This window comes from Podarcis erhardii, assembly GCF_964252035.2.
Source record: "Podarcis erhardii genome assembly, chromosome: W".
Lineage (NCBI taxonomy): Eukaryota > Metazoa > Chordata > Lepidosauria > Squamata > Lacertidae > Podarcis > Podarcis erhardii.
Genome location: NC_138506.1, coordinates 28898437 through 28925898, shown reverse-complemented (window position 1 = coordinate 28925898; position 27462 = coordinate 28898437). Strand labels below are relative to the sequence as shown.

General features: G+C 47.8%; 1 protein-coding gene and 1 long non-coding RNA gene across 2 annotated transcripts in view; one reads left to right on the top strand and one right to left on the bottom strand.

Annotated features, from left to right (window-relative positions):
* LOC309333271 overlaps nt 1-27462 on the bottom strand; it is a 364852-nt gene that overhangs the window by 167924 nt on the left and 169466 nt on the right. The window lies entirely within an intron of this gene.
* Nucleotides 4703-26108, top strand: LOC309333182 (zinc finger protein RFP-like; the record flags this gene model as incomplete). The annotated part of the gene is made up of 4 exons (XM_081846582.1): nt 4703-4728; nt 22885-23056; nt 25249-25344; nt 25845-26108. The coding sequence occupies 4 exons, from the start codon at nt 4703-4705 to the stop codon at nt 26091-26093; spliced, it is 543 nt and encodes a 180-aa protein (XP_081702708.1). The 3' UTR covers nt 26094-26108.

Below are 27462 nucleotides of genomic sequence, written 5' to 3'. Positions count from 1 at the left end.
TCATCGGACCTCAGTGATGGAAGCGTGCAGCTGTATTGAGGAAGCACCAGGTGCTGAAATTGTGCACCTCTAACAATTTTGTGCCTGGGGCCTGGGGCCTGGGGCCTGGGGCCTGGGGCCTGGGGCCTGGGGCCTGGGGCCTGGGGCCTGGGGCCTGGGGCCTGGGGCCTGGGGCCTGGGGCCTGGGGCCTGGGGCCTGGGGCGTAGCATGGGTTGTCAGCTACCCCACTGCCTGGGGCAACTGCCCCTGTGCCCCAGCAGCCCACTACGCCACTGGGTCTAGTCAAGTTGGACGGGATCCATTACAACCTGTTGCCTCTGAGGATGTGGACAGACTTGAACGAGTGAAACCTACCACCTGTCTCCTTGATCCTCGCCCATCCTAGATCTAAAAGGGAACCAGGCATGGCTGACCAATAGGCTCAGTGGGCTGGTGAATGCTTCCCTCTGTGAGGCAGTCTTCTTGGACCCCCTTTAAGAAGTGATTGTTATACTGCTTATTAAAAAGACATATTTGGACCTGGCCATTATGTCCAATTATCGTCCAGTCTCAAACTTTCCATTCCTGGGCAAGGTGATTGAGCGGGTGGTCACTGAACAACTCCAGGCATGTCTGGAGGATAATGCAAAATCTCAGGATATACTATAAATAGGTCCAAATCAGAGTTGATGTTATTAGGAAATATATATTTTTGTTCAACTGTTTAAACAATACCAATTTCATACTTGTAGAGAAAATGTTAATTATCTAGGCACATTACTACCATGAGATTTACCAGCAAAGTATTCCCCTCAGCTCCTCCTCCTGACTAGGCTGCTTCTGTGGGAGAAGAGAGCTGTCACGTGCCTTGCCCGCTACCTTTTTAACAACCCAGCTGACCTCAGTGCATTTTGTCCTTTCCGTCAGGCAGCAAAATGTCTTAGGCTGGCCCTGGGCATAAGTACTCACCAAGTTGCAACGTTTTGTTTCAGAACCCACTTGCATAAATTAAAAAAGGAAAAGAAGGGAATGCTTTTAAAAAAAATGATGTGCCCAGAACTCCTTTCTCTGATCAGTGAGTAAGCCCAAACAGCTCCCACACATCTGGCCTTAGGACTTCCAGAGCGGATGTGTGATCCCAAGCTATTGTTTGACATGCCATATTTTTCATTTCAGAATTGGAGCGCTATTGCAGAGACTGTCCCTTTGTTCAGAATGTCACAGGCCCAGAGTGAAAAACTGACACTCCTAATTTCAAGCTCAGGCCCTCCAGGTATTTCTGGACTCCAGATCCTATAATCCCAGACCATTGGTCATGATGGTGATGGGCATTGGAGACCAGCAAAATCTGGAGGGACACAGATCCCCCCCACCTCAGCTGTAGAAAAATAAGCTTTACAGTCTTAAGGCAGGCTTTGAAATGTGGGTCCAGCAACTTCTGAGTTAAGTGGCAGACCAGCGATAGCTAATTCCATTTCAGGCTGAGGGCCACACTGATTCATGGTCAGCATGTCAAAGTAAGTGCCACTGAAGTGTAAAGGTGAGTGCAGGCATATATATTTTTAAGGACCACATTGTTTGGGGCTTGGTGGAGTCATTAAAAGCTTTGGACCTAAACAGAATAACAGCAAGGGATCCTCAGGAGAGGTCAGTTATAACAGTATTATTTCCCCCATATGTGGGGTTGAGTGGGGGGGGGGGCAGGGCTTATAAAGTTAAGTTGATCCTCCACAGTGGGTTACTTTTGTTCAAAGCAAGATTCCTCTGGAGGGAGAGGATGTTGCAAAGTAAGTCAGGGGCAAAGCAGCCCAAAGCCAGGTTCTGTGTTTGCACACATGATTTGCAGTGAGCCAAGGGCTGAATTGCTGCTGTTGTTTCTGTTGGCTATTTGCAGTATGGTAGCGCTGCAGAGAGCTTGCTGGGGAGACCATGCATTAAAAAGAGACTCAAAAATAACTTAAACAAGGTTTTAATAACAAAAGCAAAAACTCCTTTTACACTAAATACATGAACAACAAACCAGACCCAACCCATCCCCCAGGGTAATGGGAGAGCTAGGTGCTGCTCCTTATATACTACGCCCAATTGCTGACACAGCTTAATCAACACAACTCAGCAGCACCTGCTATGTTTCACAGCTGTAAAGCTGGGTCTCGTTAGTTTGCTCTGGCCCTTGCTCTGGCCCCTTAAAGACATACACATTGGGTGGAACAATGATGAACCTTTACATTTAAAGAAACCATTCAACAGTTTCATAGCCCAGAACAGCAGGTGTAGGCGAAAGGTCTAAAGTTAGACAACCAGGTCTTTGTCAAGGCATCCGCTGACCAGCAGGCCAGAGAGAAGAGGAACGTCAGCATTTCAACTCTGAGCCAAAAGTTTGGCTTTTGCTATTTTTTGACACCCTTGGTCATGAGCCAAGTGTGATTCTCTGAATGCTGACTTTGCCAAATCCATACAGGCCCTTTTCATCTCTCATGCTCAGGAAGTAGCAGCCACAGCTCAGGAGAGGATTTTTCATTTGCTCCTTTTCCATGGGGTGGGGAAAACTCAACACTTTTAATCTTGTCTTATTTTTATGCAAATTGGGTGGTCCAAAACAAGGAGACTTATATCTGCACCCTCTCTTTAGCACAGATGGCCTGCAGGAGAATTTCCTGTCCTTAAAAGTAAAACTGAACTTTTTTGGGAAGGTATTGTCTGCCACGTTTGCAGTTGAAGGCAGAGCTTGGGGGGGGGGCAGGAATGTTCAGCAGAGGGCAACCAAAATTATCAAGGGGCTGGAGCAACTCCCAGATGAGAAGCTAAAACATTTGGGGCTTTCTAGTTTAGGGGGGAAATGAGTAAGGGAGGACACGGTCAGGGGTACACGCATAGTGTAGAGAAAGTGGAATGTGATAAGTTTTTCATCCCTCTATAATTCCAGAACCCAGCGGGGCCATCGAATTGTGGGTTACTGGGTGGTTGTTGTTTTTATTTTGATTACAGTCGTACCTTGGAAGTTGAATGGAATCAGTTCCGGGAGCCAAAACGTTCAAGAACTAAGCTTTTTGAAAACGAGGGTACAACTGTATTTATTTTTTGGTTTTATATTTTCATTTTACTTTGTGAAACACCCTGAGACCTGCGGGTATAGTGTGGTATATAAATTCAATAAGTAATAAATAATTAAATAATATATTGAAGAGCAAAAAAAGAGGACAGCCTGAGGCACTGCAAGCCCGAGCTGGGAAAAGAGGTGTGCGGGGTCGCCACTGCCATGCCCCTTTCCCCAGCTCGGGCTGGCAGGGGCCATGACGAGCAGAGAAGCCCAATCCCGAGCCACCTGAGACCGAGACCCCAACAGCTCCCCCTCAACCTGGACATTTTCTTTAAAATGTAAAAAATCGCCCAGATAGGCATGTTGGTCCCCAAAAAGAGGACATGTCCGGGTTTCCCCAGACATATGGCAACCCTAAATTGTGGTGGAAGATGACCCTGAAAATACTGGCAAAGCCTTGTATGGTACGGCATGGAAAGGGGAACTAGAATAAAGGACTGAAGGGGCTGCATTAGTGAGGTTGTTAGAGCACGTTTCCTTGGAATGAGGCTCAGCGGAGACTGTGGTGTCTTTATGATATATGGTTTATTCACACACATATACAACCTGAGCCGAAGATGGAGATGCTCACAGCATTAATGCCTCAGAAGGTCTTGCTTCTTCCACTTACAGCCTTTGAATCAAGAAGAAATCAGGCATGGCTCTCTCTCTGTGACTTCTGCCAACTTCCAGCCCAGCTCTCTCACACAACTCTGACCTTTTCCTTTCTCATTCCCAGCCAGGAGAGGGAGGAGGCCCACCCTCATTTGCCCTCTGGCACAGAGCAACCACAAGGTACATAGGTGGCAACTATGACCCTTGCTTGGTTAATTCAACAATGGAATCCTCCATTAGATCTTTAACCCTTGCAGACTAGCTCCCAAACTCACAAGGCTGAGGGATTAGGCAAGACCAAGGCTATATCAAAACCAGTTTTTAGGTGCATTTAGCTTTGTGTTCTATAGCTTTTAGCCCAATATTGATTGATGGGGAATGGAGGCTTATTTTGGGATGGTTTGTGGTGCACAGCCCTGTCTTGTCTTGTCCTCTTGTGTGTGTGTGTGTGTGTGTGTGTGTATGTGTTTTTCCAAGGGCTTTTTGCTTGTTCACCGGGATCCTTCAGAAGGAAAAGACAAAAGAGGAGTAGTGACATTTTCCTGCAGGTACCATCTTATCGGGAGTCCCTTCTCTGCTATCTTTTCAATGCCTACTTCCTCTTTCTCTTTCAAGAAGCCTTCTAAGTAGAGATTTTTCTTAGTCTGCTTCTGTGTAGGAACTGTTTTTGGATGTTTTGGTTGTTTAACTGTTGTGTGTTTGCTGCCCTGGACTCCTTTGGGAGGAAGGGTAGGATATAATGTTGCCGAGTAGTGCCTCCTGCTCATAACTGAAATGAGCTACCTGCCCAGGTGGATGAGCCCCACTGCTCTTCTCTTCCCTCTACAGCACGGACAGAAACCACCTTCTTGACTGTTGGACCCCCTAGTGGTCTCATCTGCTCAATTGTCCGGAGCCTGGCTGTCAGGGCTGATTCAGCTGCAGTTCAGCATCAAAACTCAGAGATGAGCAGTAAGGTGGACTCTTTCTTCAGAGAGACAAAACCCGACAGAGAAACTCCACAGGCAGGACTAGTCCCAGTTGCCAGAATGGAGGATCTTAGCCTCCTCCTAAGGTAGGGCTATCAGACATCAACAGCTTCTGGGTCTTCCTTTAAGAAGCTCAACAATTTGGGGGTCTTCCTAAAAATAGCTCCACAGCTTTCAGGGTGTCTTGGTTTCTACTTTTAGAAATATGGCATCCCTATCCTAAGGCTCCTCCCCAGTCGGCTGACTTCCCAACAGTCATGGAGGGGCTCTCTGTGCCTTTTGTTCTGCTCCGTGTAATGCCTCCCTTGTTCCTGGGGACAGAGGAGGAGGGGAGAAGGGAACAGTGAACATGGCAGGTGCCTGGGGATCTATTGCAGCCTCAGCCTCAGCCTCCACCTCCTCCTCCTCCTCCTCAGCTGCCTCAGTCTCCCTTAAACCTGTTGCTTGTTTAGCCTCCAAGCCATCTGCTCCCCCTTCTTCTTCTTCTTCTGACCTGTCTCCTGCATCCCACCAGCAGTCTCCTGGCTTGGAGCTTTCCCACTTTGATGCTTCCCTGGGGGTTTCCTGGCTGTAGCTTCCCACCATTCCTCCTCCTCTAGCCAGTACCCGACACTAGCTTTGCATGCAGGGGAAGCCCCTAACTCACTGAGGGTTTGAGACCCATCAACTCCCCTCACCTGGTTAGCCCGCCAGTTGAAGCCATTCCTGGGGTGTGGCTGCTGCTGCAGGCTGACAGTTTCTAAGATCTGCAGGTGGGAGCTGTAGTGACCAAAGGTGGACAAACTACCCCAGAAGGAGCACAACGTGCCCTCCCAGAGGTACTACCCCTCCCCTCGCACCCTTGCGTCATGAAGGACATGTGGGATGTGAAACACAAGAGCAGTCAAGTACAACATTCCTAGAGTGAACATGTTTAGACATGGGGAGGGATGTTTGTCCAGTCAGCAGGTAAACTTCCTGTTTCCCTCTGGGCTGGGAACAGACTTCCTCTACATGTGACTAGAGGTGGGTGTGGCCTCACCTGTGCAGGTAATGATAAAAGCACAGGGCAGGGCAGCCATCTCTCTCCCTCTCTTCCTTCTCTCTTTCACCACATGCATCGAAGAAGCAACATCTACTGAGTGAAAGATGCCCTCTTGGCTCCCAGCCAAGAGAGGACAAAGGGACTGTCTTCTTAAGAGATAGATTCCAAGTGTATGTTACTGACCCAGAAACTCCAGCGGGTGCAGAATGCTGCAGTGAGACTCCTTACGGGGTCTTCGCTGCGAGATCACATTCACCTGGTGCTATACCAGCTGCACTGGCTCTCGGTGGAGTACAGGATCAGGTTTAAGGTGCTGGTTTTAACCTTTAAAGCCCTATACGGCCTAGGACCCTCGTACCTACGGGACCGCCTCTCCTGTTATGTCCCACAGAGAAACTTACAGTCTTCAAATAAAAACATCTTGAAGGTCCCAGGCCACAGAAAGGTTAGGCTGGCCTCAACTAGAGCCAGGGCTTTTTCGGCTGTGGCTCCGATCTGGTGGAACACTCTGTCACAAGAGACTAGGGCCCTGCGGGACTTGACATCTTTCCGCAGGGCCTGCAAGACAGAGCTGTTCCACCAGGCCTTTGGCCAGGGCACAGCCTGACTCCCTCCTTCGGCAATCTTCGCGGAGCTCTGGCCCAATGGTTGCCAGTGGCTTGATTTGAATTAATTTTATAATGAATGATTTTAGAGTGTTGTTTGTGTTGTACTTTTGTACTGTTTTATTGTTGTTAGCCGCCCTGAGCCCGGCTTCAGCTGGGGAGGGCGGAATATAAATAAAATTTATTATTATTATTATTATTATTATTATTATTATTATTATTATTAAGTCTGCCTTCTGGGATCTGATTGTGAACAGAATGTGAGTAAACTCTTTTTATACTTCTGTAAAAGACTGTGTCATCTCTTCTATTTTATGAGGGAATAAGGGGAAATTACCAGAGCAGTTATTATAGAGGCTTTAGCGAGCCTGAGCAAACGCTGCCGTTGCAAACTTAAAATAAAGGGGAATGTTTTACTCTGCTGAAATTGGGGAACTTGTTAACACAAGTTGGATAAGGATATAATCAGACTAGATATCCTCTCCTGCATCCCTGAACATTCCCACAGGACAGAGAGTGGAGAGTTGAATGTGTGTAGAAACCAGCCTCCCTTAGGAAAGCAAAGTTTACATTCATCACTCCACTCACTTTCACCTGTGGCCCCTCCCACCACAGGCACACGCCCCCTGGAAGGTTTCCCAGAGGAGAATATGGCCCTTAAGACTGAAAAAGAGTCCCCAACTCCGAAGTAGTGACAAACTGCCATTGATGGCTCCAGCTGGATGTTGAAATCTCCCTCTAAGTTCCTTCTCAGATCCATGTTCACTTTTAACAACTGGCTTCCTCCTGCAGGTCAAACAGTCCCCTCAGTACAAGGACCCATTGTTTCTCCATGTGCATTTTCAGCAGCCTCCCATGTGACTGCCAGTGATATCATTTTTCCCAGTGATATCATTTTTTTTAGCTTTGAATCTTCAGCTGCGGTGGAGAAATGCCCACGGTCCTTTCAAAATTTCCCATGTATTCGTAGGAACATCACCTGTCTTGGAAAAAAGGAAGGAACAAATGTCTCAGATGCAAGCCCTTTAATCTGGAATTGCTATTCTTAACTCCATGTGGCTGGGGTGTTCTGGGGCTTCTGTACCTTGAACTAATAATTTCTTGTTTGCATGTTCTACCCCAGCTGCTGCTCACTGTTCAGTTCAGCTGGGGGATTAATTATGCCTTGTCATTTGATTCGTCAGGGTCTGTTCCATACATGCCGGGTGGATAAAACTACTAATTCATGTCATGTCTAACTGTTTTGAGCGAAAGGCTTCTCAGAAGCTAGGGCATGTCATAAAATACAACAATGTACAAAAGCGGGTGGATGGTGGACATTAAAATCAGTCAAAAGAATTAAAATGTCTGGGTGCTCAAGAAATGTTTAAATGATAGCACAGACCTGTTGGCATAAAAAAGGTCTTCAAGAGATGCCTGAAAGTCAGCATTTCATTACAGATCAGCCTTCTCACGGATTCAGTCACTTGTGCAGACAGCTCAACTTCTGCAACCAATGACCTCCTGCAGAGTGTAGCCACAAAAGAGAGTTTTGGGAGGACTGGAGGACAGGCTTGCAGTTCATTCAGGGCAGAAGCAATGGGAGAAGGGCCATAGCTTAGTGGTAAAGCACCTGCTTACATGCAGAAGCTCTCAGGTTCAATCTGTTGTATCTCCAGCTAGAATGTCCTCTGTCTGAAACCCTGGAGAGTTTTTGCCATCCATTGTGGACAAGACTGAGCTAGATAGAGCCATAGTGGGACTCAGTATAAGGCAGCCTCCTATTGTCCCAGCAACAAGCCTTTGGCACGCACAGAGGACTCCTTAAAGACATGAAATAAATAAAGCTGCCCTGGAAAGGGATGCTGAAAATGAGTCAAAATTAGAAAGCCCTGGGACAACAAAACACTCGGACACAGTGCCTTTAAAGCACGGACCTGTGCCTAGGAAGCATGGGGCACAAGGTAACTTTGGATGAGCCTTGAGAGACTGCTGTCCAACGTGCTGAAGGGATTGAAAACAAAGATGCAATTGTTATAATGTCAAGTGGCATGATGGTGCTTTGAATGTATAAAGCAGATGCGTCCTAACTTGCACAGTTGCAGAATGCACTGAATTGAGCTGGAAGAACCAGGACTACATGGGATGTAGAACGCTATACAGGAAATGGCTCTGGGTGGCCCACTGGGAGAGGCACATAATGCAAAAAGCGGCAATTTCAATCCATTCATGGGAAACAGAGGTCTGAAAACCTGCTCTCTGAAATCCTGGAGAGCAGCCGCTGGCTGTGGCAGACCATACAGAACTAGATGTCCCAGTGGTCTCACTCGGTTTTCAACCCAGAACACAGCTTCAGCACCCCCAGAACAAACCAATTTTTAATTCCCCAAACTGTTACTAATCAGAGTTTCGTTTTTAAAGTGATAGTAGTTCAAAGCATTGATTAGGGGCTTTTCAATGTTCATTTTTTTTTCTATTATTGTTTTATTTGCAAATTTAACAAGGAGAAGAAAAAGAAAAAAGGTGAAACAAAAACAATGAAAAAGAAGAGGAAAACAGCAATGATGATAGAAATGTACAAATTATAACAAGAAACTGCCATCAGCTCGCATTGTGGATGCAGTGACCATCAGTACAGGAATATTAAATTAAAGTTAGTACAGTATAAGCCCTCCAGAAGTCCAAATAGATATCAACATGCAATTGATGCCTATATGAAACATGGGTGAGTATATATATATAATTATTATTTTTTTACAATAATTTTTATTGGGTTTTTACATTTTATAACAACAAACACACACACAAAGACAAAAACACACAAATACAATTACATACCCTAATTTTCTTTACCCACTTTCATTGACTTCCCCCCACCCCCTCCTCTTACATCCCAGTTCCAATAGTTAATTCAGCAAGTTCTTACCTAACCTCTTAAACATATTCATATTGCTTTTAAAGATTTAATTCTTTTTGTTTATCTATATTCAACTTATCCAATTCTCTTATAATCATTAATTTCTTTTTTTTTTAAGGTCGATCTAACTTCCCTTCCACAAATTTTCCCTTTATTATATTAATTATAGGTCACATTGACCAAATAAAACAAATCATAACATTTTATAGTTCTATTCTCTCTCTCCCCCCCCCCCGCCCCGGTTTCTGTCCCTTCCCAAACAAATGTCCAAAAAACAAACAAAAAATAGTTCTTAGCCCGGATTCCTCACGTCCGAGGCGTCTGATTCTCTGTCAGTCCCTCTCTGCCAACTATATTGGTAGTCCTCTTTGTTGGTCCTAAGACCCCAAAGGAGTTCAGTCAGAGTCACATCATATTTTCTTTCATCCAGAATGTTAAAAAGTGTTTGCTGCGAAGGATCATCTACTTTTCCATACTCAAGAGGAAAGTCCCAATCATGTTGCTTTATTCTTTTTAGTTTTAATATTCCAAGTACTCCAGGGACTTCCCTCTTCTTCTTTCTCATCTTTCGCAGGTTTGTAATCCAAAGGTCTTCTTGCTCATACTCTAACAATGTAGATTCCTGGTTGATATTTTCCACTTGTAGTGTCTGCACTCCTTCTTTCTTCTCTGTCAATTCCAAAGGCATCTCTTCCTGCTCAGCTGCAGAGTTTTTGTCATACGTCTCCTTTGTGCAATCAGCAGAGTTGTTTGTTTCAGAATTCAAGGTCATAAATACTTTACTCAGAGCCATACTCTGCTCTTGCAGGATTCCCACGAGAAAGAACATTTTTTCTATCTCCGCCAGTAATTTTCCCTCTGCAGCCATTGTAATGTCACTAATTCCCCCTAGGGGGCTTTCAGTTATTTAGTAGTCCTTTTCCAATAATCTGTTACTTTGTTATTATCAGTACTTTGTTTCCAATCGCCTCAGTTCAAATGTATCACCTTTAATTCAGAGAGTTGTTAAATAACAAAATTCTTTACTTTGTCCGCCCGTTTGACAGCTTCTTTGACAGCTGTCAAACTCCTTTCACTTCTTCCTCCGGCACCCAAACAGGACACTCCCGGGTTTTGGGGGGGATTACACACAAAGTTCCAAAGTTCCTCCCTTTCTCTCCAGCACAAAATTTTCTTCTATCAAATTTGTGAAAAACTTTTAAATCATCAAAACAGTATTCATTCCACCTTAATTCTCCGTTCCTTGCTTTAAATAGTCTATAAGTAGAGGGGGTGCGGACTTCCCTTTAACACATCCCCCGATCGTGCCGAATTCAAAGGATAAAAAATTTTTAAAGTCCAAATTCCACTACTCACGGGTCCTTTGTTATCCAGTCCAAATTTTGGGAAGAAAGTCAGCGCTCTCCGGCCATGGCTTGCGGCTTCGCTCCACTGAAGTAGCGGTCTACTCTCAGCACCACGCCACTCTCCGTACCCTCTCCGTAGCCTTTAAAAAGGCTCTTCGTGGGTCGGGGAGGGCGCTTAAGGTGCCCACCGAGTCACCAAGTCCGCAGGCTTCCGCGCCTGCAGTTTCTGAGGGTCCCCGTGTCGCCGGCACGGCAAGACCCGTCTTCAGCAGAGCCGATTCCCTCCGGAGCTCGGAGGGAATCCGCCATTAGCCGTTCGCGCTAACCCGGAAGTCGGGGGCTTTTCAATGTTCAAAAGCACTTCAGTTGCCTTGACTTGCAATCCTTACAACAACCCTGCAGAGCAGTTCAGTGTTATCTCGAGTTGCAGAATAGCGAGGCGCGATGCCGAGGCGGACACAGGGTGGCCCACCTAAGGAGTTCATGGTAGGGAGACCTAATGAGGCCAAACTCCGTCTTTTGCAGCCCACTCCAGCATATTGTAATAAACAAAAATCTGCCCTTATTCCCTTATGGGGAACACAAGAGCCCTTCTAGAGTCCTTTGTAGGTTCTCCATCGGTCGGAGAAAATAACAGAGGCCAAGCAGAGAATATTGAGAAGCAAAGCAGCTAGTAAGCCTGATCTTTATTGAACTGTTGCAACAGGGTGCTCCCCCCACAGGCAGGAGGAGGAGGAGGACTCCGAACAAAGATGTGCCTGCCCTTATATAGACATTTTAAATTGCCCATCCTGGAGTCCAAGACCACCCCCAGAAACATCATACCTACATCACAGAAAGGGGTGTAGCACAAGGCCACCCCCCAGATACATCATACCTACACCACAGAAAGGGTGGTCTACAACAGACATCTGAGTGCATTGTTTACCTCCTGTCTGGCAGGTTACCTGTTAGTGCTCACTTGATTGGGTACCCTGGGGAGCCTGGCCAGTCTTTTGTAATGACAAATACTTAGTTCCTGAGCCAGGTCACAGGCTCAGCCTATGTAGGAGTGCAAATATCCAGAGATGTAGTGATCAGATGGGATTATTATGCGGAATTATAAAAGACCCTGTGTGGGAATGTTCAGGGATGCAGGAGAGGATATATTGACTGATTATATTCTTATCCAACTTGTGCTAACAAGTTCCCAAAATATCAGCAGAGTAAGACATTCCCCTTTATCTTAAGTTTGCAATGGCACCGTGTGCTCAGGCTTGCGTAAGCCTCTATAATAATCACTCTGGTAATTTCCCCTTATTCCCTCTTAAAATATAAGACACGACACAGTCCTTTACAAAAGTATAAAAAGAGTTTACTCACATTCTGTTCACATCAGATCCCAGAAGGCAGACTTAAACTTAGTGAAGTAATATGCATTTGGAATCTATCTTATAAGAAGATAGTCCCTTTCTTGGCTGGGAGCCAAGAGGGCATCTTTAGCTTAGCAGATGTTGCTTCTTCGAAGGAAGATGAGAAAGAGAGAGAGATGGCTGCCCCTGCCCTGTGCTTTTGTCATTACCTTAACAGGTGAGGCCACACCCACCTCTAGTCACATGCGGAGGAAGTCTGTCCTAGGAAGTTTACCTGCTGGCTGGACAAACATCCCTCCCCATGTCTAAACATGTACACTCTAGGAATGTTGTAATTGACTGCTCCTGTGTTTCACATCCCACACCCTGATGCTGGGAAAGATGGAGGGCACTAGGAGAAGGGGATGACAGAGGACGAGATGGTTGGACAGTGTTCTCGAAGCTACCAACATGAGTTTGACCAAACTGCGGGAGGCAGTGGAAGACAGAAGTGCCTGGCGTGCTCTGGTCCATGGGGTCACAAAGAGTCGGACATGACTAAACAACAACAACAAAGCTCTCCATTCCTTTTCTGCACCAAACTTGATTATCGGAGGACAGGAAAATACTAGCAAAAGATTTTTTTTTTAAAAAAAGCTGACCTTGTCTTGTGTTTCTTTCCTGGAATAAGAAAAAAATGAAGAGACACGAGATTTCTAAGGTGCCAGAACAAGCTTTGCTGGCTACTGGTAGTAAACAAACCAGAAGAGACAGAAGATGACCAACTTTCCATTGAAGAAGCCTTGACCCGTTTGAATAAAGGTAAGAACAAAGATAGGGCTCAGTGCTTATGCCCCAATCCAGCAAAGAAGAAAAATACATGTAAATCAGCTCCAGTACGTTTGTCTCTTGCTGGATCACGAACTGGGAATAAAGCTGGTGCATATCGGGGTGTTAGTACTGAACTGCATTGTTTCCAATATGATGTGCTTCTGAATGGGTACTCCTCTTCATCTTTTAGCTCCTCAAACCATACTTTAAAATGGTGTTTACATGTGACTAGGGTTGGGTAAGGTCCTTACCGTCAGGATGTTAATACTTGGATGCTCAGTTGAAGTTTATCCCATTCTCTTCAGCTGTTTAAGGACTGCCCCTCTTTCTGATTTACTGCCGCTGAACTTTGTGCCATCTGCAGATTTCAACATGCTTCTACTTCACCTGACCCAAACCATTGGTTGGCTTTCATTGAGTTCTGTGGAGACAGTAAAAAAAAAGCTGCCATCTGGTTTTTCTCTGGATGTTAGGACTGTTGAACACAGATTTGCTCTCCACCGTAACCATGTCTCTCAGCATACCACTTTATTTCCCCCCAGATAGGTGGCTACTATTCACTTGTAGGAAGATGTGCTTATTTAGATTACAACATTGCAGTGGGAGCAAAAGCCACCTTTCTTCTCTCAAGAGGGTTAGTCTAAACAAAACAAATTCCTTCCAGTAGCACCTTAAAGACCAACTAAGTCAGTTCTTGGTATGAGCTTTCGTGTGCATGCACACTTCTTCAGATACACTTCAGAGGGTTAGTCTAGTTTCTGTTGTTACGGAAAATCCAGGTGGGAGGCTGCTCGGAGCCCGTGGGTCCCTGCGGAACAAAGAAGGAGTCCAGCCACCAACCGGAGCAAATAGCGTAGACCAAAGTTTATTGCGCAACAGGTTCAAAGAGGAATTGAACCCCAAGAACGGGGTGACAAGGACTTTTAAAAGTTCCTATCTTATCCCAGCAGACAGTTCGCTAAACATCACCACTCCATCAGAAAAGGGGAGGGTTATACATGATTAACATAGGAGGAATGTGTTGGGGTAACATGCAAATGCAGGATATGTCTTGGGAAGTACATTCTAAGCACCTACTGCAAGAGGACAATAGAACTTTGGTTTGCATAGTCTGCCGCCTGGGTAAGTCCGGAGGAGAGCTTTTGCCCAGCGATTGTCACCTACGGGTAAAGTACCTTCCTGTGAGTACGTGACCTCCTGCTTGGGGAATTCTGGCAGGGACCGAGGGGTTCCCAAGTCCTTGGCCAACGAAGCAGACTGGCAGTGGAATGAAGAGAATCGGTGAAACCAGTGTTTTTCTATGAATTTCCAAGTGTTTTTAAGCTGTTTTTAATACAGACGGTTCTTTTCGGAAGTGGCCTGGCCTGACATTGCTACATTGTATCTAGCTGGACCATAAAGAAGGCTGATCACCGAAGAATTGATGCTTTTGAATTCTGGTGCTGGAAGAGACTCTTGAGAGTCCCATGGATCAAACCTATCCATTCTTAAGGAAATCAGCCCTGAGTGCTCACTGGAAGGACAGATCCTGAAGCTGAGACTCCAATACTTTGGCCACCTCATGAGAAGAGAAGACTCCCTGGAAAAGACCCTGATGTTGGGAAAGATGGAGGGCGCAAGGAGAAGGGGACGACAGAGGACGAGATGGTGGGACAGTGTTCTCGAAGCTACCAGCATGAGTTTGAGCAAACTGCGGGAGGCAGTGGAAGACAGGAGTGCCTGGCGTGCTCTGGTCCAGGGGGTCACAAAGAGGCGGACATGACTAAACGACTAAACAACATCTAGTTTTGATTGGATTAACAGGGTAACAAGGTTTTGATTGACTCAGTCCGTTGTTCTCGCAGCGGGAGCTGTCATCACCTTGTCAGTGTTCAGTGGAGCGTGCAAAACAGCTGGAGCTGAGCTGCCTCTGCAGAGCCATGGCATTGCTGTGATTGGCTGAAGGGCTACATTCAACGCCATCTGATTGGCTAGAGCGCATCCTCATGCAAATACCTTGTTCATTCATAAAATACATCGATTGTGTATAGCATCGGGATACGGGGTCAGAAATGGCGCTTTCTTCTCGGGGTTTTGGACTTTTGTGTGGTGCTTGGTGCAACGTTGTGAGGGAGTCCTAGTGTGGCAGGGTTCCCTTGAGGTCATCGCCTCGGGCTCCACGTCTCTTACTCGGGAGTAAGACTTCGTTCATATGCCCCCCTCCATTCCGTAACACTATTCATATGGACTTCATGGAGTGTGCACTCTTGCAGGGTCTGCTTCCAGAAACTACTATTGCAGTTGTATATATTTTGGCAGAAATGGTTTACAAATATGCACGATGGCAAGCAGGCAGACAGGAACAGTTACAAATCAACCTTGGTCCTGCATAGCCTGGAAGCTGTTTCCAACTAGTGAACTAGAAACATTTCAGCAACCTTTACAACCATCTACAAACCCCGAAGTTTGTATTTTCTTTAGCTTTCTCTAGAGAAGGGGCTGTTTTGTATATTGGAGCAGAATAGTGTATTAGCTCTAATGTTTTGTTTAAAGCAAGCCCTTGTTAAGTACCGTCAGCTGAATTGGGCTTGTGCCCAGATCTTAGCACACTAACCGATAAAACAGGTGAGGGTAACCTCTGGCCCTCCAGACGTTGCTGAACTACAATTCTCATCATCCTGCCCATTGGCAATGCTGGCTGGGGCTGAGGAATTTCAAGGAAGCTTTCGACTTGCCCCGACCTACACCTACTTACCCACTGAACAAAGGAGCAAGAAAGCAAAGGGCAAGTTCAGAATTCCAGAGTTTTCCAAATGCCATGGCATCTCAATGGGGCTCCCTTGCCAATTGATGGTAAAGCAAGCCATTGGACAGGCCATCATGCATGAGGATGGTTTTTCAAATGGATTTGAATCACACTTTGACTTTTTTCTAATTCAAGATAGTGCCTCACAAAAGCATGGAGCTTTGCAGAGTCCTTTGGAGACTGTGGAAAAGATTGCGCAAGAGAGAGGCTTGGCACCAGAAGAAATTCATAACTTGCTGAACATCGCACTCAGTGCCAAGCTTGGTAAAGAAAACATGTTTTGGCTTCTTCTCTTCCCCCTTGGCAGCAAAGTATGTCAAAGGAGCTGCATTGCCCTGCCTTCTCCCTTAACAAGAACCGGGGCTGCTTCTCGCTTGTGAGAAATTATCAATAGTGAAGATGTTAAGAATGTTAAGCAGTGTCTTTCAAGGTCTTGCAGGCACAGTGAAAAGCACTAGGCTACTGAAGACTCTGATTCCCATTTCCGTAATAACAGAGGATTCTCTTCTTTCAGCTGTGTCTTGGCTCTGTGCTCGCAAGTGTTGTAGTGACTTTCAGGTAACTTGGAAAGCATGGTAATGATGTCTTGGTTCTGAAGAATGATATTTCCCCCAGTCTGACTTAGTTATCCTGGTGATGATTCAGCTAGATGTTGTACACGCTGACCATATTCCAGAAGGGGTTTGTTGTCTTGGTCTTGCTTTGGCTTACTGAGATCTGTCTTCTCCCTATAGGTGCTCATTCTAAAATGGATAATTGTAACGTTTGACTTCATTGATCAGAAGGAAAATATGAATGCTCTCTATGGTTTCTTCTTCCGCTTCTTACAATATGAGAAATTGGTAAGATAAAAAGGAATGTGTTATTTTGAAGGAACTCGCTTTTATTCTGACATTAACCCAAATCAAACAAGAAAGAGTAGTTTCCGACCACACAACAGGACACCATGTGAAAAGTGGGCCCTTAAAAAAACCTCTCCCATTTCCTTCCTTTTCCTGTCTTGTTCCTTCCCAATGGGCGCCGATCGCAGCACCCCCCGGGTGCACGGCATGTTCAGGCAGGCAGGCAGGCAGGCAGGCAGGCAGTTATCCGATTAATTCCGGTGTGATAGTCTTATGTTTGCATACTTATTGGAAAATAAAACTAATTTATTTTAGAGCTTGTATTTGTGTGTATTCATGGTATTATTTGTAGACCCAGTAGATGGCAGTGTGGTGTGGAGAGTGTTTTTGGCAGCTCGTGAAAGGATAGAGGGTGGAATGTTGACCGTTCAAAGGCACTATAAGCAATATATATATATATTGTCAGGGAACTGCCATTGGAGCTCAGGGGGGTGGAGAGGCTCTCGGATGCTGGGAGACCCTCAGATGCTGAGGAAGGAACCAGCAGGGGGAGAGGGAGAGTTTCCGCTGAAGAAGGAGGGGAGGTGGAGACAGCGTCGGAGGTTAGGCTCAGAGACGCTTCAAGCGAGGCCAGTGGTGAGAGCTCAGGACCTCCCCTTGGAACACCCACTCTGCGCAGAAAGCTGTCATGCAGGGAATCAAGGAGGAGACTTTCTGTCAAGGAACTTTTATGTTGGAAGAAATTCAGGAAACGCCCACTGACGGATCCTGCCAGTGATTAAGGCAGCCACGCACTTATGGCTGTGCGGTTAGGGAGAGTTTAAAAACTGACTACAAAACTGGGAGCGTTTAAGCGCTTACGCACAAGCAACCCCTTATCCCATTACAGCAATCCGTCAGTCTTTAACGCTGTTTGTGCGAAGGAAGAGCATCATGAGCAACCCAACCGGAGTCGGAGGAGCGGAGGGAGCCGGAGGAGGACCAACTCTGGAGGAGAGAAACAGAGATTTGGAACACCAGCTGGCTCTGCTAGCAGCGCGACTTGATGAAAGGTGAGCTCAGGATGCACAGGGGAAACCCACCCCCATTGCAAGGAAGGTACCAGGACTGGTGCAGAAATTCGGGGGTGACCCAAGGGACTACCAGGCTTTTAAGACAGAGATGCAGTATGCCCTGAACCTGCAGTATGATGACTTTGCCGATGAGGGGGCGAGAGTAGCCTTTGTGATCGGACACCTGGAGGTGGGTTAGACCCCTGATGGCATCGGATAATGACGCCTTGAAAGACTTGAGGAAAATTTTTTTAGCTATGGACTTGATGTTTTCCAGCCAGATTGAACAGGGCATTGTACGCAGGCAGTTGATGGCGTGCAAACAGGGGAATCAATCAGTCCGAGAGTACTGGGCACAATTTGCCATGCTCATACACAAACTGGGGTGGGATCTGGCTTCGGACCTGATACAAATGTTATTCGAAGAAGGCCTAGCCCTGGCAGTAAAAAATGAACTTTCCCGCACGCCCCGCACGCAGTCGATGGATCAGCTGACCAAGGCTGCACTTGCGATTGGAGCGCGCCAGGAAGCGAGGGCTCTAGAGAATCGGGAAGGCAGAGGAGAGCGTTGGAATGATTTCCGCATTCCTGAGATGCCAGAACAATCTGCCCAGCCAGTGGAGCCAATGGAAATTGGAGGCGCGCGCGCGCGCGCGTGGGACTTCAAATTCAAACGAAGGGCGGAAGAAGGAGGGGAAAGGCGCCAAAAAGTGTTTCCTCTGCCAACAGCCAGGACATTTTGCCAGGGTCTGCCCTCAAAGAAAGGCATGGCAAGGAATGGTGGGGGCTGTTGGGAGTGAGGAGGAGGGGGTTAAGGAGCAGGTAAAAGCCAACGCCTGGCTGCCGACGACAGGGCACAGCAGCCAGGCCAAGGACCAGTGAACGTGCCCAAGCCTGAACCCCCCCGAGCAGCCATCGCCGTAGGGGTGGTGCTAGAGCTACCCAACGGACATCCACTCACGATAAAAGCTCTGTTAGACTCAGGCAGCTCTTGCAATTTCATGAGTAAGGAATTTGCATCAGAGCATCAGATACAGACTCTGCCCCTAAGTAGTCCTTTGCAAGTCACCACGATTGATGGGAGGGAACTTCTGGGAGGAGAAGTAACCCAACAGACGGTCCCCATGACAATGAGGGTGGCCAGGCACACGGAAGTCATTGCCTTTCATGTAGCCACCCTGGCGGGACCACCCATCATATTGGGAATGAGCTGGCTGGCGCTACATGATCCGTTAGTGGGATGGCACCAGCGGACGGTCTCTTTCGGGTCAGCTCATTGCTTGGAACACTGCAATGGGAGGGGAAACCCGGGGATGGCAATGGCCAGTTTGGCAGGGCTGGCGGTGGGGGGAAAGGGAGAGATACCACGGCAATACACCGACCTGCGTGACGTCTTCAGTGAGAAGGAAGCAGATAGACTACCCCCTCATAGGCCCTTTGACTGTCAAATCAACCTACTCCCGGGAGCTCAGCTGCCAGTGGGCAAACTGTACGCCATGTCGGACAGAGAGATGCAGGAGTTAAGGGAATTTATAGACAAGAACCTAAAGAGATGTTTCATAAGGGAGTCGAGAGCGGTGGGGGGCAGTCCAGTGTTTTTTGTAGACAAAAAAAACCACAAATAAGCCCAGGTTGGTAGTGGACTTTCGGGCCGTCAATTCGGTGTCAGAACCAGTAGCCTTCCCCATGCCCAGGGTTGACGACATTTTGACCAGGGTTAGGAAGGGAAAGATTTTTACCAAGCTGGACCTAAGGGGGGCGTACAACCTGATCAGAATGAGGGAAGGGGATGAATGGAAAACCACCATGTTTACCCCCCTGGGGGCCTTCGAGTACCTTGTTATGCCTTTTGGATTACAAGCAGGCTCAGCATGTTTTCAATCTTTCATGCATCACGTTCTAGGACCCTTGCTGTACAAAAACTGTGTAGCCTTCTTAGATGACGTGTTGATCTACTCAGAGGACGAGGAGCAGCATGTCCGAGATGTCCGAGAAGTGCTAAGCAGGTTACAGGCGAACCAGCTATGGGTCAAACTGGAGAAGTGCCAGTTCCATACAAGAGAGGTGGAATTCCTGGGGTACCGGTTGTCTGACAAGGGATTGTCCATGGATCCGGGCAAGGTACAAGCGGTACTGGAATGGAAGACACCTAAAACCAGGAAGGACGTGCAGAGATTCCTGGGGTTTGGAAATTTCTATCGGAAGTTCATCAAAAACTTTGCCCACTTAACGGCACCCATCACTGATTGCCTCGGTAGCAAAAAGAAGTTCGTATGGACGGAAGAGGCGCAGCAATCGTTTGACCGACTAAAGAAGGCGTTCGCTTCGGAAGAACAGCTCTTGCACGTGGATCTGCAGAAACCAATGAGGGTGGAGACCGACGCATCAGACCGAGCGGTAGGGGCAGTACTGCTCCAGCCGGGAAGAGATCCGTCCGACTGGAGACCGTGTGCCTTCTTCTCCCGGAAGTTGAACAAGTCGGAAAGGAATTACACAGTGTACGACAGGGAACTGCTGGCCATTTATGAAGCATTTCAACGCTGGAGACATCTACTAATAGGGGCACAACACAAGATCCAGGTGTGCACAGACCATAAGAACCTGGAATACTGGAGGACAGCAAGGGTACTCAACCAGAGACAAGTGCGATGGGCACAGGAGTTTTCCAAATTTCATTTTGAAATTCGCTACGTACCGGGGGAAGAAAACGTAAGGGCGGACGCTCTCTCCCGGAAGCCAGAATATATGGAGAGAGAGGGAGCACCGGAAGAAAGACATGTGATACCCAAGGACCACTGGGTGTGTGGGGCAGTATTGGTTGGGCAACGAGAACTGGTAGAGGGGACCGAGGGCGACGAGTACGCCCAAAACAAGCTCAGAGAGCTCAGGGGAGCAGGGGAAAACCCGGGGGGGGTTGAGGAAAGAAATGGGGCGCTGTACTACAGGGGGGCGTTGTATATACCAGAGGGGCAATTGAGGAGTAGAGTACTCAAACAACTGCACGACAGCCCCACGGCGGGACATTTTGGGCAACACAAAACCATGTTGTTAGTCACCAGGCAGTTCTGGTGGCCAAAGGTGAGGGAAGATGTATGAGAATATATAAGGGGATGCGACCGCTGCCAGAGAGCCAAAGGGGAGAGGGCAGCACCTGCGGGGTTGCTGGAACCATTACCCACACCAGAAAGGCCATGGGAGCCACGATTTTATGACAGATTTGCCCAAATCTAGGGGGGAAACGGCGGTCATGGTGGTATTAGACTTGTTAACTAAGATGTGTCATTTTATAGCTTGCTCACATGCGGTGACGGCGGAGGAAACCGCCAGGCTGTTTGTAAAACACATTTTTAGGTTGCATGGCGCCCCCTTGAGGGTGGTCTCTGACAGAGGAAAACAATTCACGTCCAGGTTCTGGAGGAAGCTCATGAGCCTACTGCACGTGGAGGTCAATTTCTCGACGGCCAGACACCCAGAGACCAACGGGCAAGCGGAAAGGGCAAACAGTATTTTGCAACAATACTTGAAGTGTTATGTCAATGAGAGAGAGAGTGACTGGGTAGAGAAATTAGCCCTGGCCGAATTTGCCCACAACAACGCCGAGCATGAGTCCACGGGCATGAGTCCATTTATGGCCAATTATGGTTGTCACCCTAGGGCCTTTCCAGGGGGAGGGGAGGAAAGATGGAGTGTACCGGCGGCGGAACATTTCGTAGAAGAAATGGAAGCAATACACCAACAGCTTAAGTTGAATTTAGAGAGGGCCAAGGAAGCGTACAAAAGGCAGGCAGATAGGAGCAGGAGGGAAGGAGAGACTATAAGGGTTGGGGACCGGGTGTGGTTGTCAACACAAGGGTTACCATTCAAGGGAGGTTGCAAGAAATTGAGACCGAGACGACTGGGACCCTTCGAGGTCACACAACAGGTGAATCCGGTGGCCTTTAGGCTCAACCTGCCGGACAACATGAAACTACATCCAGTATTTCATAGATCATTACTGTCACCATACAGGGAAGGGCGGGAATTTCAGGGACGAGAGGGAGAGGTTCCCGCGGCACCACAAGTAGAAGAGAGGGAGCGCAGCAGTCATGTAGCAGAAATACTCGATTCAAGGTGGAAGGGTAAACAGGTGGAGTACCTAGTGGCGTGGGAAGGGGAACCGGAGTCAGAAAATGCTTGGGTACCAGCGGAAACCATCAAGGATGAGTTTCTTTTGGGAGAGTTTCACCGTAGGTTCCCAAGGAAGCCCAAACCCTTAGCTAGGTTCTGGGAGGAGCAATTTGGCACCACCGACGAGGAAGAGGAGTTTGAGGGATTTCCGGACTCTGGGCAGGAAGAGGAAGAAGAATCTGAAGAGGGGGAATCAGATTGGGAAGATTATTCAGGAAGACGGGATAGTAGTAGGTGGAGAGCAGTTTTCGAGTCATCAGAAGATGGGGGAGATTCTTTCCGGGGGTTCCCAGCCTCACCGCCCAAAGAAAGGGGGAGAACAGGGGGTGAGGGGGGTCCTGGAGGGGAGGTGGATGTCAGGGAACTGCCATCGGAGCTCAGGGGGGTGGAGAGGCTCTCGGATGCTGGGAGACCCTCAGATGCTGAGGAAGGAACCAGCAGGGGGAGAGGGAGAGTTTCCGCTGAAGAAGGAGGGGAGGAGGAGACAGCGTCGGAGGTTAGGCTCAGAGACGCTTCAAGCGAGGCCAGTGGTGAGAGCTCAGGACCTCCCCTTGGAACACCCACTCTGCGCAGAAAGCTGTCACGCAGGGAATCAAGGAGGAGACTTTCTGTCAAGGAACTTTTATGTTGGAAGAAATTCAGGAAACGCCCACTGACGGATCCTGCCAGTGATTAAGGCAGCCACACGCTTTTGGCTGTGCGGTTAGGGAGAGTTTAAAAACTGACTACAAAACTGGGAGCGTTTAAGCGCTTACGCACAAGCAACCCCTTATCCCATTACATATATATATATATATATATATCTCCACATTTTCCTAGCTACGTTTTCCCATAAAAGTATACACTCGAATACATTTGAATCAAATACATTTGGAACAAGTGATTGTTACATTTAAGGAACATTCTCTAGGCGATGAGATTGGGGGGAAATACAAAAACCCATTCGGATAAATTTGGATACATTTAGAAAAGTACAGCATTTTGAGGAAAAATACATTTGAGTCGAAAAATACATTCAGATCCATTCTTAAAGTCAATGAGAAAGATACAGCAAAAACGATACAATTTGATACAGCCAAAAATGATCCATTCCCCAAGGCACAGTTGACCTTCTTGTAGGGTGTTAAGGCAGAATACGATAGATTTGATATTGGTAGGGTCCTTCTCCTTCATTCCCCTCTCTGACCCTGACTCTCTTACGACACAGTGACCATCCCAGAGTGTGGGCACAACTTCTGCCGGTCCGGCCTGATCCAGTGCAGTGGGGCAAAAAGGAGGCTGGCTTTCTGTCCTCAAGGCCGAGTTAGAGTCCAGAGAAGGAGCCTCGTCCGCAATCGGCAATTGGCTACCTTTGTCGAAATAGCCAAGACTCTCAGTCTTCAAGAGGGAAAGGAGGAGTCTGTGAGAAGCACCAGGAGCCCCTGAAACTCTTTTGCAAGGAGGATGAAGCCCCCATCTGTGTGGTTTGTGGCAGATCCAAGAAGCACAAACACCACGAGGTGATTCCTCTGGAAGAGGCTTTCGAGGAATACAAGGTACCTTGAGGGGGAGAAATAGCTGTGTATTCTTCTTGGCAGGTTATCTTTTTAATTCTCAGATCCAAAGTAGGCATGGTATTAATTGGTGATTGTTTATTACCTTAGAAGCAGCCAAGGGGAAGCCTGAGGGCTGCTGGGATGGCTGTGAGGAGGCAGTTGAAATTTTTCTCTCTGCCAGGGGGGCCAAGGGATCTTCCCTTGAAATACAGCAGCTTCAAAGATTTGGGTTGGGACCATGGCAGGGAGAGAAAGGGTTAACCTCATCCACATCCCCCAGCAAGGTTGCTTTGTACATATTTAGAACACTACAAATGTGAATTGCACATACACAACTAAGGACATGTCTCCTTTGGCTAGCAGGATGCCTCCTCAATACCCTGCAAAGCAGATAGCACAAAGGGATCAGCTTCAAGGGGGTGGGGACTGGTCGCCAGTGTTATAAGGAAAAAACTGCTCCTTTTCCCTTATGGGGTACCTCAGAGCCCATATAGAGTCCTTTTGTAGCTTCTCTATCTGTAGGAGAAAATAACAGAGGCCAACCAGAGAATATTGAGAAGCAAAGCAGCTACTAAGCCAGATTTTTATTAACTGTTGCAACAGGGTGCTCACCCCCCCCCACACACACACAGGAGGGAGGAGGAGACCCCGAACCATGCGCACAAGTCCTTATATAAACATTTGAAATTGCCCACCCTGGAACCCAAGACCACCCCTCCATGTTGGGATACTGCCAGGGAGATAAAGCCCATCATGGCCCCCACGTCGCCTCCGGACGATCCATCGATCTCCCGTAGATACAGTATCAGCAATTAGTGACACGAGCTCCAGAAAATAGCTTGCCACATTCCAGAGCTGATGCATGCTCTATCAGCAGAATTTGCACAGCAAAAGATGCACGCAGGAGAGCATTATTTAGAAGTTTATTCAGCATTGGTCAGAACAAAGGAAAAAACATGACTGCCTGTTTGCGTGTTCAGGCACAGAGAGAAAACGAAAGCATAGACACAACAGAAACATCCTGTGAACAGGAAATACGCAGGCTGTGACACAAACATCCTGCTCCCTTTTAAGGTGGAACGGAAATATCCTAACACTCCATACTTTATACATACATACACAGAAGGGGTGGTCTACAACAGACTCCTGTCTGGCAGGAAACCTGTTGATGGGTTTACCTGGCTCTTCATGGGTTTACCTGCATATTCTTTTGTGATGATAACTACTTACGGTATTTATGTATGTGTTTATATCTTAGACCTTCTAATTCTCCTAGCACCAGGAATTGACCAGATGGTGCAGGATGCCCACCCACCCAAGTATCTGTTGGAAGCAGATTTAGGAGTGGGGGGTGGAAGCACCTACTGGTGGGGAGCACACTTATTCTGGGGATGCTTCCTCCTCCTCCTCCTCTTCCCACTTCTCCCTGGGGCTTCAAGATGTGAAGTCAGGCTGGAAGTCTACTCGGAGAAGACAAAGGAGCAAGCATGGCTGCCTTTACTCTTCTCCAGACCAGTTAGTTGGACTAGAAAACTTTTCCATCCCAGTTCTGCAGTGGGTTTCAAACAGTATGCTGTGGCACCTGGGGTGCCTTGAATGATGGTCAGGGGTGCCGCGGGAGACACTGGCCTCTGTCCCTCTTTCCTTCCCTCCCTCCTCGGCTTGACAGCTGTTTGTTTCAGCAGCCCTGGCTACAAGCTCCGCAGGCGAATTGTTGCCTCTGGGGCTGGCCAGGGGGTGTGGGCTGCCAGGAGCTGAGGCGGCCTCGGAGTAAGCAAGCAAACTGGCGAGGGGCCCTTGCTGTTGGGAATGGACAGGCAAGTCCCAGGCCCCTGGGGGGCAGCGGGGGCAGCTCAGAGACCAAGAGGAGGACTCCTAAGGAGAGGGGAGAGGAGAGGAGGCTGAGAGAGCACTCCGCAAGGGAGGCTGTTCGAGAAAGGGGGAGGGGAGGCAAGCTGGGCAAGCAAGGGGGGACCTAACTGGTCTCCTGAGCCCCACAGGGGTGCCGCAGAAAGAAGGGAGTTGGTCCAGGGAGCCGTGGACCCAAAAAGGTTGAAAACCTCTGTACTTTTATTTCCTCCAGTAAATTACTTTGCTATTATAGCAAGGCCACTGGACCCAAGAATCCAGTAGAATATTCATCTCCTCTCTTTGTGTCTCAATCAAAGCTGAGTTTTCCCTTTTCTTGTCAGGGAGAGATCTGTCGCCACCTGGAGATTCGGGGGAAAGAGAGAGGGGAAATTCTGGCCTATCAAGCAGACCTGGACAAGGAAAGCAAAGACCTCCTTGTAAGTGTCACTATTGTCACTAGTGAGGGAACAAGCACTTCAAGAAGCAAGTCCGGACTGAGGAGGGATGGGGAAATCTGCCCATTTCAACTTCTCCCTATTTCTCCTTTTTCCATATTGGTTTGTTATTTATTTATTATTCTGAAAATGAATTAAGTGCTAGGGTGGCTACCTTATCGTATAAATATTTTGATACGTGCTTTACCCTCATAAATACATTTTTTTGTGAACATTACCTGGCTGGGTCAACCTTGAAAAATTCAGAGGTGTGAATTTCAAAAGATTGCTGTTTTGGTCTCCATATTTTTCCAAGAATTGTGAATTAGGTAAGTTCACCTTTGAATGCAGCTAAATGGAGTTTATTTCCCATTGTTGTTTATTATGTGAAAAGCAGTTAAGGAGAAGCCTGAGGACTTGTGAGCTGAGAGGGTGGAAGCAGTTCAATTCAAATCCTAATTCTCTTGCTGATGTTTTGAAGGCTGACCATCTTCCTCACTCAGACCTCCTCAGAAACGGAGAGGCTGAAGACTGTGGAGAAGTTCAGACAACTGCGCCAGTTCCTGAAAGAAGAAGAAGAAGAAAAGCGTCTGCTGAATCATGTGGAAGAGGTGGAGAAGGAGATTGCAGGGAGAAGGGATGAGCAGCTGGCCAGACTCTGCAGGAAACTCTCCTCTCTTGAGAGGATCATCCAGGTGATGGAGGAAAAGGGTCAGCAGCCTGCGAGTGAACTGCTGCAGGTAAGACGGTAGCAGGAGCAGCCCAAGGCTCCAGGAAAAGGCTGCCTCCCATCCTTTCTGTGCCCCTTTCATGTACGCAAGGAGTGTAGGGGCTCAGTTTGTTATGTACTGAAGTTCTCACCCTGGGCCAGCAGGGGGATACTGTAGATAGTTATGCAAATGAAGGATCGAAAGTGACGTTCAGTGATTGGATAGTTTTAGAAAACGGCAACAGTTACATTGTTCTGGAGCTCTATAATAAGCAGGCTGACTGAGCTCCTCAGATCAGTTCTGTTCCAGCTTACAAATAAAGAGCTGCTTTGGAAGAATCGCTGTGTCGTCTGATATGTTCGCCCACAAATTAACACTGGCGACGAGGATGGGATCGATGGACTTCAGAGCACAGCCAGATGTGGCCATCCTCTGAACTGAGCTGAATCACTGAGCTGAATCACTAAGCGAAATCACTGAGCGAAATCACTGAACAGAACCAATTCAGAGCTGACTGTTCTGGCTAGAGCACTGTGTTCCATCCATCGCCCTTCACGCTGGCATCGGAGTCATGGCTTCACTTGTGCCTCTACCGCCGTTTGCGCCAGCCTCTGAATCATGGGACTCCTACCTCGGTTCGACTGCTACCTCCAAGCCAACGAGCTGACAGCAGTATCAAAGGAATGGAAGCGGGGCCTATTCCTCAGCCTCTGTGGGCCTGAGGTGTTTGAGATGGCCAGAGCATTGGTTGCGCCTGAAGCAGTCCAGGCAACACCATGGGACACGATCCAAGAGAAGCTTCACAACCACTATGCGCCAAAGCCATCCAAGATTGCTGCCCGCCATGCGTTTTACCACCGGAACCAGACAGAGGGGGAGTCAATCAACAACTACACCACCGCCCTACGACAGGCTGCAATGCACTGCGAGTTCTGAGACTTAGACGATGCCCTGATGGATCGAATTGTCTGCGGGGTCCGGGACATCCATCTGCAACGGCGTCTCCTCGCCAAGCCAGACCTCACGCTGCAGAAAGCCACTGAGGAGGCTGTGGCCTTGGAAGCTGCTGAACGCTCTGCCCAGGAGATCCGCAAGGCCAGCAGCCCGTGTCTTGCTAGGAAGTCAGTTCCAGTGCATCACGAAGAGGCCAGCAGTGATGAGGCATCCTCCAGTGGAGATGATGACGTACACCAGACAAAGCGGGAGCACAGGAAGTTCCAACAGAAGTCCAAGGGCCAACTGGAATGTGCTGGCTGCGGAGGCAACCATTCCCGTGCCAAGTGTCGATTCAGAGACGCCATCTGTCGGACGTGTTCCAGAAGGGGCCACATCGCTAAGGTCTGCTGATTGGCTCCATCTGACACCCCCCCTTCACCAACTCGCAAGTCCAAGTTTTCACTCCAGTCTGCGA